The 12,848-nt window shown below is 31.2% G+C and overlaps 1 protein-coding gene and 1 pseudogene across 30 annotated transcripts; both read left to right on the top strand.

The window, feature by feature from the left end:
- Positions 1 to 1,687: 1,687 nt before the first annotated feature.
- On the top strand, positions 1,688 to 7,478 carry LOC127086773 (uncharacterized). Of its 30 annotated transcripts, none has more exons than XR_007789624.1 (7): positions 1,688 to 1,936; positions 2,503 to 2,928; positions 3,158 to 3,808; positions 4,550 to 4,603; positions 4,729 to 4,837; positions 6,519 to 6,727; positions 7,188 to 7,478. XR_007789624.1 is itself a non-coding variant. In XM_051027574.1 (4 exons), the coding sequence occupies exons 2-4, from the start codon at positions 2,530 to 2,532 to the stop codon at positions 4,647 to 4,649; spliced, it is 1,200 nt and encodes a 399-aa protein (XP_050883531.1). In that variant the 5' UTR covers positions 1,688 to 1,936; positions 2,503 to 2,529; the 3' UTR covers positions 4,650 to 6,874. The 30 variants fall into 30 exon arrangements, 2 of the variants coding, with proteins under 2 accessions (XP_050883531.1, XP_050883530.1); XR_007789628.1 differs by adding an exon at positions 4,285 to 4,352 and having other exon boundaries at positions 4,729 to 6,727; XR_007789614.1 differs by having other exon boundaries at positions 3,158 to 3,858.
- A 1,027-nt stretch (positions 7,479 to 8,505) lies between these two features.
- Positions 8,506 to 11,159, top strand: LOC127078847 (uncharacterized; annotated as a pseudogene).
- The last annotated feature ends 1,689 nt before the right edge of the window (positions 11,160 to 12,848 follow it).

The raw sequence follows: 12,848 nt of genomic DNA, 5'->3' as shown, positions 1-12,848 counted from the left end.
TCGTGAGGGAAAAGATAAATCTAGGTGAAGTTGAAGTAACACATTGCTCAAGTGAAGCACAGTTGACCAATATTTTCACCAAAGGATTGAAGATCGACAAATTTATGAATTTTAGAAAAAAAATTAGGAATAATTCAGATCAACTATAATTGGCGTATGTTTGACAACTTGAATTATAAGCGGTATGTTGAGATATAAGTAATATAATCCAAGTTGTGTGTGGCCTAAGGCCAAGTTAGTTAGGGTTAGGGTTTGTTACTTAGTAATCAAACAATTTTGTATATAAGTACATGCATATTGTAATTTAGTTTGGACAATCATAATTTAATAATAACAATAATTATTCTTCATTCTCTCTCTCTCTCTCATCACTAAAAGTGCCTCACACACAAACACTTTTCACCACGATTGAAACTTCCAATTGTAATTAAAAGTAACGCCTGATCATGAGTTCGAATCCTAACACCTACAATTTTTTGTTGTTGTTGTTGTTGTTTTTGTTCTTGTTATTCTTGTTGTTGTTGTCGTTGTTGTTGTTCTACTGCCACATTTTTTATTAAAAGACATACAACAACAGTTGTTTAAAGTAGCTGTTGTGATATGTTGCACACTACTTGACTTATAATTACGGTCATACGACCGTGGTGGAAAGAATCATATATATAATTACACTTTATCTCACAACGGTTGATCGAACATGGTTGTATCTCTTTTCTAATCGATATGAGATGTATTTTCTATTGTAGTGTTTGGTGTTGCATCTTCTTATTATGGATAAACTAATTCAAACAATGGTTTAATGATTCAAGGTGAACACTTCAAAATTATAGTCAAATAATTCCAAGATGAAGAAAATTAAATATTAAATGATTTTAATTTTAAGATGAAATTAAGGTAAATTGATTCATAAGATGTTAAAATCATGTAAGATTCTAAGATTTATTTATTACAATTTTAAAGTATATGTAATAAAAAAGTGGAAAAAATTCTCTCACACAATGTGAGGGAATTAGATTAAGTGGTTCAACTAATATAGTATCTTTTATTCCAACCTTAATTTGTATGACATTTTTTCTTTTGTCAATTCAATTCCACTCTTTAGATTTTTATATTTTTATAAAAAGATTCTTGCAAAATTTAAAATTAACATATTTCTTTTAGAAGAGAGAAAATATAAATCCCTGTAAAATGAAAATGTCATTTTTTACATAACAAATCCTTCAAATTCACAATTAATTATTTGTTGTGCATTTAATTATGTATGCTAGTATAGTGTCTTTCTGTCTTAGGTTCTTTAGAATAATAATATATGACATTTTTTTATCAGATGCACATTCAATCTCTATAATATGATAAAATATGTAATATAATAATATTTTATCATGTCTTTATCTTATTACATTTATACTCAATTTTATCATATTTCTTCATAATTATTAAACACGCTCTAAAATTATAATTTAATACAAATTAAAGCATGGTTTAGTCCTTCTATAGAACCTAAACACTAAGCAATAAATTTCCGTATGATCTAAATTAAAATTCAGAATATTTTACCGTGATTAAAAATTTATTTAAGCAGGTTATAAAAAAATAATAATTTATCTAAGCATTTCGTACCTTAGAATAAATAATAAATTCTAAATAAACGGGCCTGAATCATACCAAAGAGGGCCCATAAGGTGTTGTTGTTAATCCAAACTTGTGCCGCACAACAAGTTATCATTTTTCATACAGAATTTACATATAAATATCTTTTTTATTTATTTTCTCTCGAAGCAAGCGCATAAGCCTGATTTCTCTTACCATAATCAATCGATTTCCGAGTTTATGAAACCCTAATTTGCTCGTTCATATCGGAATAGTGAAAAACACTCGCACCGAAGCGTCTCATTCAACGATTATCCATTTCTTCAACCGGAAAACTTCGACAAAGGTTAGTAGCATCGATCTTCTTTGAACTTTTTTTGATTTCAATTGTTTCGATTTATGTGTTTTCTTTCAGAAATCGTTTTATCTGTTTGATTCTAGGCTTTTTCATTTGTGAATTTGATTTTGTTCTATCGCTTTTCACGATCTGTTATCTTTTGATTTTTTTTTTGAATTTTTGTATCTATTTTGATCTAGTTATTGTTTTTCAAATAACGGTAGCTTCAATGATATCTTAAAAATTGAGTTAAAAATGATATCTGGAAAATTGAGGTGTGATGATTAAAACCATGAGACATCTAAGTTTCAACCTACAGACACGCAATTCTTTTTGCATGTTTTTTTATTCCTTTCGTTTTTCTCGTTGCCACAGCGTAGCCTATTTATTTCAATCGTTGTAGTGATTAGAGAATTAACTTTGGGGAAATTATTTTTTAAAGAATTCATTTTATGAATGCTAATCGTTTGACAAACTGTGATTCTTTTTGTAATGATTGATGAATGTCCTTGAAATTGTTTTGAAGATAATTGTGAGTTGTGTGTGGTAATAACATTTATTTAACAATGTGACAGGTTCAAGATTGAATTGTAGTTTTTACAATGAGATTAATAAAAGGAAGCAAAGTAGAGATCCTTGTCAATACTTCGAGGCTTGAAGTAGAATGGCATGGTGCACGTATTACTTCTGGTAATGGGCACACTTACAATGTCAAGTATGACCATTCTAGTGCAAACGATAAGGCTCTTTCAAGGAGGGTTCCAAGGAAGGCCATCAGACCGTGTCCCCCTGCTATGAGAAATATTGAGGGTTGGAAAGTTAATGATGCTGTGGAGGTTTGGAATGACGGATGCTGGAAAAAAGCTACCGTGTTGAAGTACATGACTGGAGAATTCTACTTGGTAGGGTTGCACGGATCTTGCACGGAGCTGAAGGTTCAAGAAATTCACATGAGGATGTGCCAATCATGGGAAAACGGTCAATGGATAATTAGTCCAAAGGTAATTTTTGTTGCTTATATAGTTTTTCTATTTCAAATATTAAAGTCACACTAGCAAGCATTCTCAATTTTTTGGCAGTTTCTTAGTGGTAGAATTTATATTATTTGTTTAAATTGCTACAAATTAGCATTGTTAATTCTTGTGAATTGTGCTAATTTTTATCTCCCATCATTACTTTGAAAATTTTGCCAGGCCTTTTCCTTAGATTATTTTCTTGTGTTTGACCCAGGTACCAGCCAAGTCTAGAGTGATGAAGTTTAGCCAGAATTTGATTTCAAACAACTATAAGGTGATGCCTGATGTTCAGCAAGATAACAATGTTTGTTCACTAGGATTGGATGACAGCTGTCTCCATCTACCCTCACCTTCAACTTTGAAAAGACAGTGCTCCCATGACTCATCTCGGATTCAGGATTATCCCAGAAAAAAGAGGGCTGGTGTGATTATGGGTGAGTCTAAAAGGTTCAAAGCAGTATTCACTGCTCCATTGATGGAAAAGGTAGATGCTATTGCTTACCCACAGAATATTATGGGTGAAAAATACATGCATTATTCCCTCACTAATAGTACCAATCAATTATATGGAATAGAGAAGAAGAATCCTTGTAATGTTAAAACCACTGTAGAACAAGATTATTCTTGTAGTAATCTGAGTTCAGTTGGCAGCTGTAGTGTAATAAGTGGTAGTGCCAATGAATATTTTGGTGATACGTTAGCAGGTCCTTTCCAAGATGATGCAGATTCCCTTCGCAGTAATCCAGAATTTCCAGATGTTCAAGACGTTGATGGATTTTATGGTGATATGTTGGCAAATCCTTGCCAAAGTGATGACAATACCATTTGCAGTGATGCAAATTCTCTAGATGTTGAAGACGCAGAGGTAGGATGCACCATTATCCCAAAAGAGGTTGTAGCCGAAAAAATCCATAGGTTAGAGTTGAATGCTTATCACTGTACCTTAGAGGCAATGTATGCTTCCGGTCCTTTAAGTTGGGAAAAAGAAGAAGTATTGACTAATCTTCGTATTTCACTCAATATATCAAACGATGAACATTTGATAGGGATAAAGAACTTAGTTTCCGGTGTTCCGAATTTTTAAATGTGTACATAGGGGAGATTTCATACATTCTTTCATTTTTGAACACCATGTACAGTATTATTAGGTTCTGAACCAGATAAAAAATTTCTGATTCATCATTTTCTCAGATTCATTCTGTTATAGAAATTAGGATGTCACACTCAATATGAAAAAAAATCAATTGTCAAGTTATAATGCTCTTTATTTTATTTATTCTTTGTTTATCTATTTATTTTTTTAAATTTTTTGGATCTTATCTGTTGTCTTTGTTTTCTCAGTATTATATATGGTGAGAGCTTCCATACCTTCAAAAAGCTATGAGAGTTGCATGTGATTGTTTATTCAAGTACTACTTTCTGATGCTATGTAAATCATTTAATTGGCAAGCAATGATGAACTGCTTCATGTATATAGTTATTGAAGTATGAAACCTAAAATTTTGCTTAATCTCAGTAAACTTTATTTACTGTTTATTTTCTTATATGGTCTTTTTCCTACTATTTGATTATTGATTTTTATTGATGAATCAAAATCATTTTCCAGGGCCAGTGTAGGAGGCTTGCATGCCTTGCTTCCAATGGCTAAATATGATGCTAGGTTTGCCTCTTCTCTCTGCAAATTAATTGGTGACCTCTACCAATAATTATCTCAGAGATAAGAAATTTCTGACCTCTGTTTGTTATGATTGTTTATGTGCTTTCCAATAATATTGGATATCTCAGGTGTGCTTAGAACTCACACTTGTCAATCATGGCCAGAACATGAACTTGCTTAAAAGCTGCAGAAACAACCCTCGCATGGATGATCTTCTTATGCATTATTCAGATAATGGTAGTCTGTTTTATTTATTTGCACACCATATGGATTATCTTAATGTGACTTGAAATGAATACTCTATCCCACCAGTTGAAAAGCAAGTTATGCCAGGATGTTACATTATGTGTTTATACTAGGGTTGTCAATTCTGCCATTATGTCCTGTCTTGTAACCGGTAAAATCCTGTAAAACCCTTGTATACTTCACGATCCACAATGTTTCTTCAGGGTTTTGCTGTCTTTTTGTTGTGTCCTCCACTCTTCTATTGGGTCTGTCACCGAGTACCCCGCCCTCACTCTCCTTTGGTACTCAGTTTATCACACATTCACAATGTGCCTCTCTTGATTTAAATCCTACTTGACTCTATTGTGTGTGTTTTTGGTTCACGAAGATCCCTTTTGAACTTTAATTGAGTGCTTTGAGATAGCGTAATGCTTTAATTTCTGATTTTATTCAGAGTATATTCATTTTGTTTTTGTTTTTGTTTGTCTATAACTGATTTTGAAATAATTGGGTGATACACTCTGCTAACCTTGCATCATACCTTAGTAGACACGTGATTTTTAACTGTCAATTTTTCGTAATGCTAGCATGTAGCCATGATATTGATATAGAATCTCATCTCAGACAAATCAAAAGCTTACTAAGCTATCCATTTTAGATCAATGCACTATTTTTTATACCTTAGTAGACACGTGATTTTTAACTGTCAATTTTTCGTAATGCTAGCATGTAGCCATGATATTGATATAGAATCTCATCTCAGACAAATCAAAAGCTTACTAAGCTATCCATTTTAGATCAATGCACTATTTTTTTTGGAAAGATATCCGGATCTTCATTGAGGTCATTCTAGCTCTTCACTATGTTTGTGACTATTTTACTGTGACTACTGTTGAACTAATAAAGTTTTAATCAAAAGGCTTGTGGAAAGGACTTATTTGAAAAGATGCATATTGATTTGGTCCTCCTTTAAAATGCGAAGTGTGATTTGCTCTGGTCACTGCGGGGCTATTCAAGCTTTGACTTCATTATCAAAAAGGCTTGTGGAAACAGTATTTCAGAAGCTGATTTGAACAAGCAACTTTATGCACGCTTTGTAGTTCTGAATGTTGGTATTATCTCTTCAAGTACCTTTTATTCCATTTGTTTTTTAAGTTTATGTTTGCAGCTAATGCTGTGTATATTGTCAGCTTAGCTGAATATAAGCTCTTTCGCAGTTGTGTTTAATTTAATCCATATTTTTTTATTGGCTGTTATAGCTCAACCAACAATGTTATTTATCTTTAGCTGTTATAGCTCAACAAATAATGTTATTTATCTTTTCAATTCTAATAATTTATAATTTCTATATTATTAATGAAGAATAGTTGTGCAGTACAAAATTTCTTGTCTTTATGAAATCAACCAGTTTCTTGTAAAGTAGAAAATATCAGTGCTATTTGAATACATAAGAATTAGGCCACTTTACTATGTAGTTGGATTAAATGAGTATATGATTTAAATTGGTTAATACCTAGAAATGCAGGTATATCCGCAATTACAAATTAATTTGAATTTGTAGTCTTCACTTTTCTGAACCAGGTGCCTACTCAAATTTTTGTTTTGTTCAGTATATTTCGTTTCTGCTATTCAAAATAATTTTTTGTTTTGTTTTGTTGCCTGTAAATTGACGTTAAAGTGTCTACATGTACAGACCCTTTACTGGATACAACATATAAAGGATCTTCTTAGAGAGATGATGTCCTTATGATCTGTGAGATCTTCTGCTGGCGACCTAAAGAAAGCTAGGGGCATTCAATAACAAAACAACCTCTGGTACAATTTAAAACAGAAGGATACTCAAATCTGACCTTTTTCATAAGGTTGCTAATGCCACATATAAGCATTACTATTAGATTAAAGGTAATGATATAATATGTTTTGCTCTGCAATTCTGTGTTTATGTTCTTCACACTAGTAAAAGACTGGGTTGCGTGTTTTAATTGGGTTACGTGATGTGAATTATTAATTCGGAAATATATACAAATGGATAATAATTGTGAATCGATATATTTATAGTTGATTGAGTGAATGCATCAAAATTTAAAAACTTGAAAATAATTTAAAATACTTTTTACAAAAATAAAGATAAACTGGAGATTGTCAGGGTGGATTTATCCCCTTCATATAACTACGTCGTTTTGTATTTAATAATAATAAAAAAATAATGTTTTTTTAAATTATAATGACATTGTTTTGGATTTAATAATAGTTAAAAAAACAAAGCAACTTAGTAAAACAAAAATAATTTTTTTTATCTTCTTTTGCCACACTCATTAACCAAACCATCACCACACTTACTCATTACTTTCGGAGACTGTAGCATACGGCGGTGGCGACGACGACCACGTTTGTTCATAAGTTCAACGGTGAAGATATTTCCATCGCCACACTTACACATTACTTTCGGAGAGTGTAGCATATGGTTGTGGTGGTGACTTTTGTTCATAAGTTCAACAACGGTGGCTTCGACGAGCTTTGACAACGATTTTGACGGCTGCTTCAACGTTTTCTACAATGATTTATTCTTTTTAGTATTGATGATATATTGTTTTATTCTAAGAATATTTATATTTATTCTATATTTATTAAGAAAGTTTATATGATTATTATAGATTTAGTTGGATTGTTCATTGTTGGAACACTTTCATAATTTATTCTTATGATGTACTGCTTTCAGATAAAATTTCAGTAAAATATAATACATTTTTTTTAATGTTTATTAAGAAAGTTTCTATGTTTATAATAAATTTAGTTGAATTGTTCATTGTTGGAACACTTTCATGATTTATTCTTATTAGTGTTGATGATGTACTGCTTTCAGATAAAATTTCATTAAAATATAATACATTTTTTTTAATGTTTATTAAGAAAGTTTCTATGTTTATAATAAATTTAGTTGAATTGTTCTTGTTGGAACACTTTCATGGTTTATTCTTATTAGTGTTGATGATGTATTGCTTTCATGAAGTATATGTGTTTATTAAATTTATAGATTTAGTTGGATTGATGAATTTCTATGTTTATTAAGAAAGTTTCAATAGAATAGAGTGCATTTTTTTTCCAGTGTCAAGGATTATTTGGTGTTGGTTTTTTTTTTCCCACCTTATATTCTTGATTTAACTTAATTTTATTAGATTTAGGTTTGAAAAATGTAATTGATTATTCGTGTATTCTTTAGGAGCTATATAATGGTTAAACATAAAATAATTGAAGTATTTTTTAAAAGAAAATTTTCTAATAAAGATGAAAATTGTGTAGCTTCAACATCGACACTTGAGGAGTAAGTTTTTGGTAATCAAACAATTCAAGTTCAATCAAATGAGCAATCTCACAAGATTCAAAAAGTCGTGGAAGAATTTGATGTGAATTATTTAGAACGTGATCCTGACAAACATTTCCAAATTTAGGAATATTTAATAAATTAAAGAGATGAAGTTCGAAGAGCTTATCTTATTTGGGATCCATATCAATGCCAAGTTGAAAAGTACCCCTTTAATCAAAGAAGATTTCAAGCATCTTGGTTTAAAATGTTCCCTTCATGGATAGAATTTTCTTAAAATGTTCCCTTCGGTAAAAAAAAACCTAGTGGACATCCTAGAGTTGATGTGTTTACTAAAAAAAGATTTAAGACATGGAGAATGGTCAATGCTGGAAAGAAATGTGTTTTTCTTAACCATATTGGAGGGAGTCCTTGTTCACCTCACAATAATGCTTTGAAATCTTCTCAAGACTTGTTCAATCAATCAATTCACATCAGAAATGTTCTTAATGTGCAGTGTGCCGATCAAGTCATCCAAAATAGACTTCGTCTCAAGAGCTCTATTGATTCCTCGCATTTTAAGCTTGTAATACGAGAGGGGAATGGAATGGATTGCAAGCATTATTTATCAAGGATTATCCATATGCTTATTATATACATTGTTTTGCACATAGATTGCAATTTACTTTGGTTGCTACTTCAAGAGAAGTTTTTCTTGTTCATGATTTCTTTTTAAACTTGACACATATTGTGAATGTTGTATGTTCCTCTAGTAAGCTTCATGATGAGTTTCAAAATGCCATTTTTGAAGAGATTTCACATTTGCTAGAGATTGGTGAGTTTGATAGTGGTAAAGGACAAAATCAGATTGGTACTTTAAAACGAGTCGTAGATACACATTGGAGTTCACATTTTTCTTCTGTTTGTAGTATGATAGATTTGCATAATCCAACTTGTGTGGTTCTTGCAGATATTAAAAAATGGGAGAAGTTAGGGGGGGGGGGGATGACTATTATCTTGAGGTTTGTGGATAAAAATGAGTGTATTCAAGAATGACTTTTTGAGCTTGTGCATGCTAACGACACGATTGTTATCACTCTTAAAAATGTCATTTGTGATATTCTTTTCCTACATGGTCTAAATGTTTCATATATTTGTGGGTAGGGGTATGATGATGCTAGTAATATGAGAGGGGAATGGAATGGATTGCAAACATTATTTATCAAGGATTATCCATATGCTTATTATATACATTGTTTTGCATATAGATTGCAATTTACTTTGGTTGCTACTTCAAGAGAAGTTTTTCTTGTTCATGATTTCTTTTTAAACTTGACACATATTGTGAATGTTGTATGTTCCTCTAGTAAGTTTCATGATGAGTTTCAATATGCCATTTTTGAGGAGATTTCACATTTGCTAGAGATTGGTGAGCTTGATAGTGGTAAAGGACAAAATCAGATTGGTACTTTAAAACGAGTCGTAGATACACATTGGAGTTCACATTTTTCTTCTGTTTGTAGTATGATAGATTTGCATAATCCAACTTGTGTGGTTCTTGCAGATATTAAAAAATGGTAGAAGTTATGCTACACGTGAGGAATGACTATTATCTTGAGGTTTGTGGATAAAATGAGTGTATTCAATAACGACTTTTTGAGCTTGTGCATGCTAACTACACTATGACTATCACTCTTAAAAATGTCATTTGAGAGAGGTATGATGATACTAGTAATATGAGAGGGGAATGGAATGGATTGCAAGCATTATTTATCAAGGATTATCCATATGCTTATTATATACATTGTTTTGCACATAGATGGTAATTTACTTTGGTTGCTACTTCAAGAGATGTTTTTCTTGTTCATGATTTCTTTTTACACTTGACACATATTGTGAATGTTGTATGTCCCTCTAGTAAGCTTCATGATGAGTTTCAAAATGCCATTTTTGAGGAGATTTCACATTTGCTAGAGATTGGTAAGCTTGATAGTGGTAAAGGACAAAATTAGATCGGTATTTTAAAACGAGATGTAGATACACATTGGAGTTCACATTTTTCTTCTGTTTGTAGTATGATAGATTTTTATAATCCAACTTGTATGGTTCTTGCAGATATTAAAAAATGGGAGAAATTATGCTACACGTGGGGACGTTAATGTTGCCTATAAGTTTATGAAATCATTTAAGTTCACATTAATTTTGAACATGGTGAGAGAACTTATGGGAATTACAAACTGTTTGTGTCAAGCTTTATAATAGAAATCTCAAGATATACTTGATGTTATGCAGTTAGTCACAATTACAAAAATATTAATTCAAAAGTTGAGAGAAGATGGATGAGATGGTTTATTGAAAGATGTAATATTATTTTGTGAAAAACATGATATTAATTCTCCTTATCGTAATGCAGTTTATATAGAGTGTAAAGGGCGTGCACGTCATCAAATGGATCACATCTTTGTGGGTCAACATTTAAGAGTGAATCTCTTTTGTGTTACAATCGATCAATAATTGCAAGAATCAAATCATAGTTTTATGAGCAAACAATGAAGCTTTTAAGCCTAAGAAATAGTTTGGTTCCTAAGGATATTTACGAAGCATTTGATATGAATAATATATGTGCTATTGTAGATAAATTATATCCTACAGATTTTAGTGATAATGAGAAAATTAGTTTAGATATCAACTTCAACACTTTCATCTTAATGTTGTTGGTTATCCAGATTAAAATAACTTGTCAATTATGTCTGATTGTGTGAAGCTCTAAAAAAGACAGGGAATCCAGATACATATTATTTGATAGATCGACTTATCCGTCTTATCTTAACTCTTCCGGTTTCTACAGCTACTACAGAAATATCATTCTCAGTAATGAAGCTAATCAAGACAAGATTGCGTAATAAGATGAAGGATGAATATCTTGATGATAATATGATGCTTTACATTGAAAAAGAAATAACTGAACACTTCACCACTAATTCAATTATTAATGAGCTCAAGTCTTTAAAAGAACGAAATGTTGTACTTTAGTTTGAGGTTGGATATCTCTTTTAATATATTCTATTTTTATTTTGTTGAAGTTATTTTGAATATTTGAAAAAATATATATCTAAATTTTATAAATTTTTAGTCAATTTCAATTATAATATTTTAATTAAAATTTGTCACCCCCCCTAATGTTTTAGTCAAGATCGGCCACTGAAGATTGTACAACAATTTGTTCAAAAGTACACGTAACACAATCATGTTCAATGTAGTAGTTGAGTAAGGAACATGGACACTAGAGTAGAGAGAATAAACTATAACACATGGGTACATGTGACATTGCTCATCTGTGATCAAATATTAATCAACTATATAATTTATAAATTATTGAAACAAACTCAAAAATCTAATTTCATTAATAAAACTAACAACAACAAAAGACAGATTGAGATAAGTGGATAATTTTACAATATCATATTAAAATAATATTGAGTTGCTAATATTCAAACAATTAGTGACACAAATTGTCACGAGTGATAAAATGGGTTCGACCCCGTCGAGCATGCCTGTTTTGCCTATATTTTCACGGTGCGAGACTAGGTTTTGGCCCCACACCTCATATTATGTATGCCCCACCTATTTTTGTACATACACGAGCATTAACAGGCTGACATGAATTTTTTCAAGTTTTAGACTTTAACGAGTAGTGTTTATCGGGTCCGCCTCATCCTGCACTCATTTTCTGGTGGGGCAATCAAAGGTTATAGACCCATACTATCTATTATTGGCTCCACTCTGCCCCATTTTTTGTGTGTCTTTATTGAGGGAACTGAATGCAGTTGGCATACCAGTTTGCCGCCCCTACAAATTATTGTAAAAATATTTATTAATCAATTTTTAGGTGACACACATTTCTCTCGTATTTAAATTAGTTGTGTATTTTTTCATAGTATTTACATAATGAAACATATTTATGTATTTATTGGTTTAATTGTAGAAGTATCAATTAGTCACATACATTTTATTGTACACATTATTTTCCCATAAATTGTTGAAGTATTTGAGATTACATAACATACATTGGTTGCTTACAAAATTTGGAATTTTGACCATATATAATGTGTTGTACTTTGTTCTAAACTAAGACATAAAATTAAAGAATAACATAAAATCATTTAGTTAGAACAAATGAGTAGTTGCAGTTAGTAGCAAAATCGGGTTTAACTACATTAGTTAAAATATAACACTTATATTGAGAAATGACCTGCTATAGTAGGTTGTAACTACATGCTACCAAGTGTCACTCATTTTATAATTAGCTTTCAGAGTTAGTTATTCAATTTTATAATGGGATGATGTCAACATATTCTTATATGTATATCTCTTATATTCTCCACAAGTGCAACATGAATTTGACTTTGAAGCATGTCCGGTCGTATTGAGGAGCTATGAGTTTCCTTTAACTTATCATACTTGAAGAAACTTATAATATGATAGATTTATTGAACACATCACTCCATCGATATGTGCTTGGAATTGGGACTACACATAGTTATTTTGTAATAAGTTTTTCTCTTACAAAAAAAAATCATTCTCCGTGTACTGGGCCATGGCATGTAAGATACGATTTTGGGCGAGTAACACAGTTGATTAATTGTTACAAAAAATTATAGGCAATTGTGCTATAACACACAACTCTTAAGTAAGTATTTGGATCTACATAAGTCCCGCCGA

This window comes from Lathyrus oleraceus, chromosome 5 (genome assembly GCF_024323335.1).
Source record: "Lathyrus oleraceus cultivar Zhongwan6 chromosome 5, CAAS_Psat_ZW6_1.0, whole genome shotgun sequence".
Taxonomy (NCBI): domain Eukaryota; kingdom Viridiplantae; phylum Streptophyta; class Magnoliopsida; order Fabales; family Fabaceae; genus Lathyrus; species Lathyrus oleraceus.
This window is presented reverse-complemented; position numbering and strand designations above follow the sequence as displayed.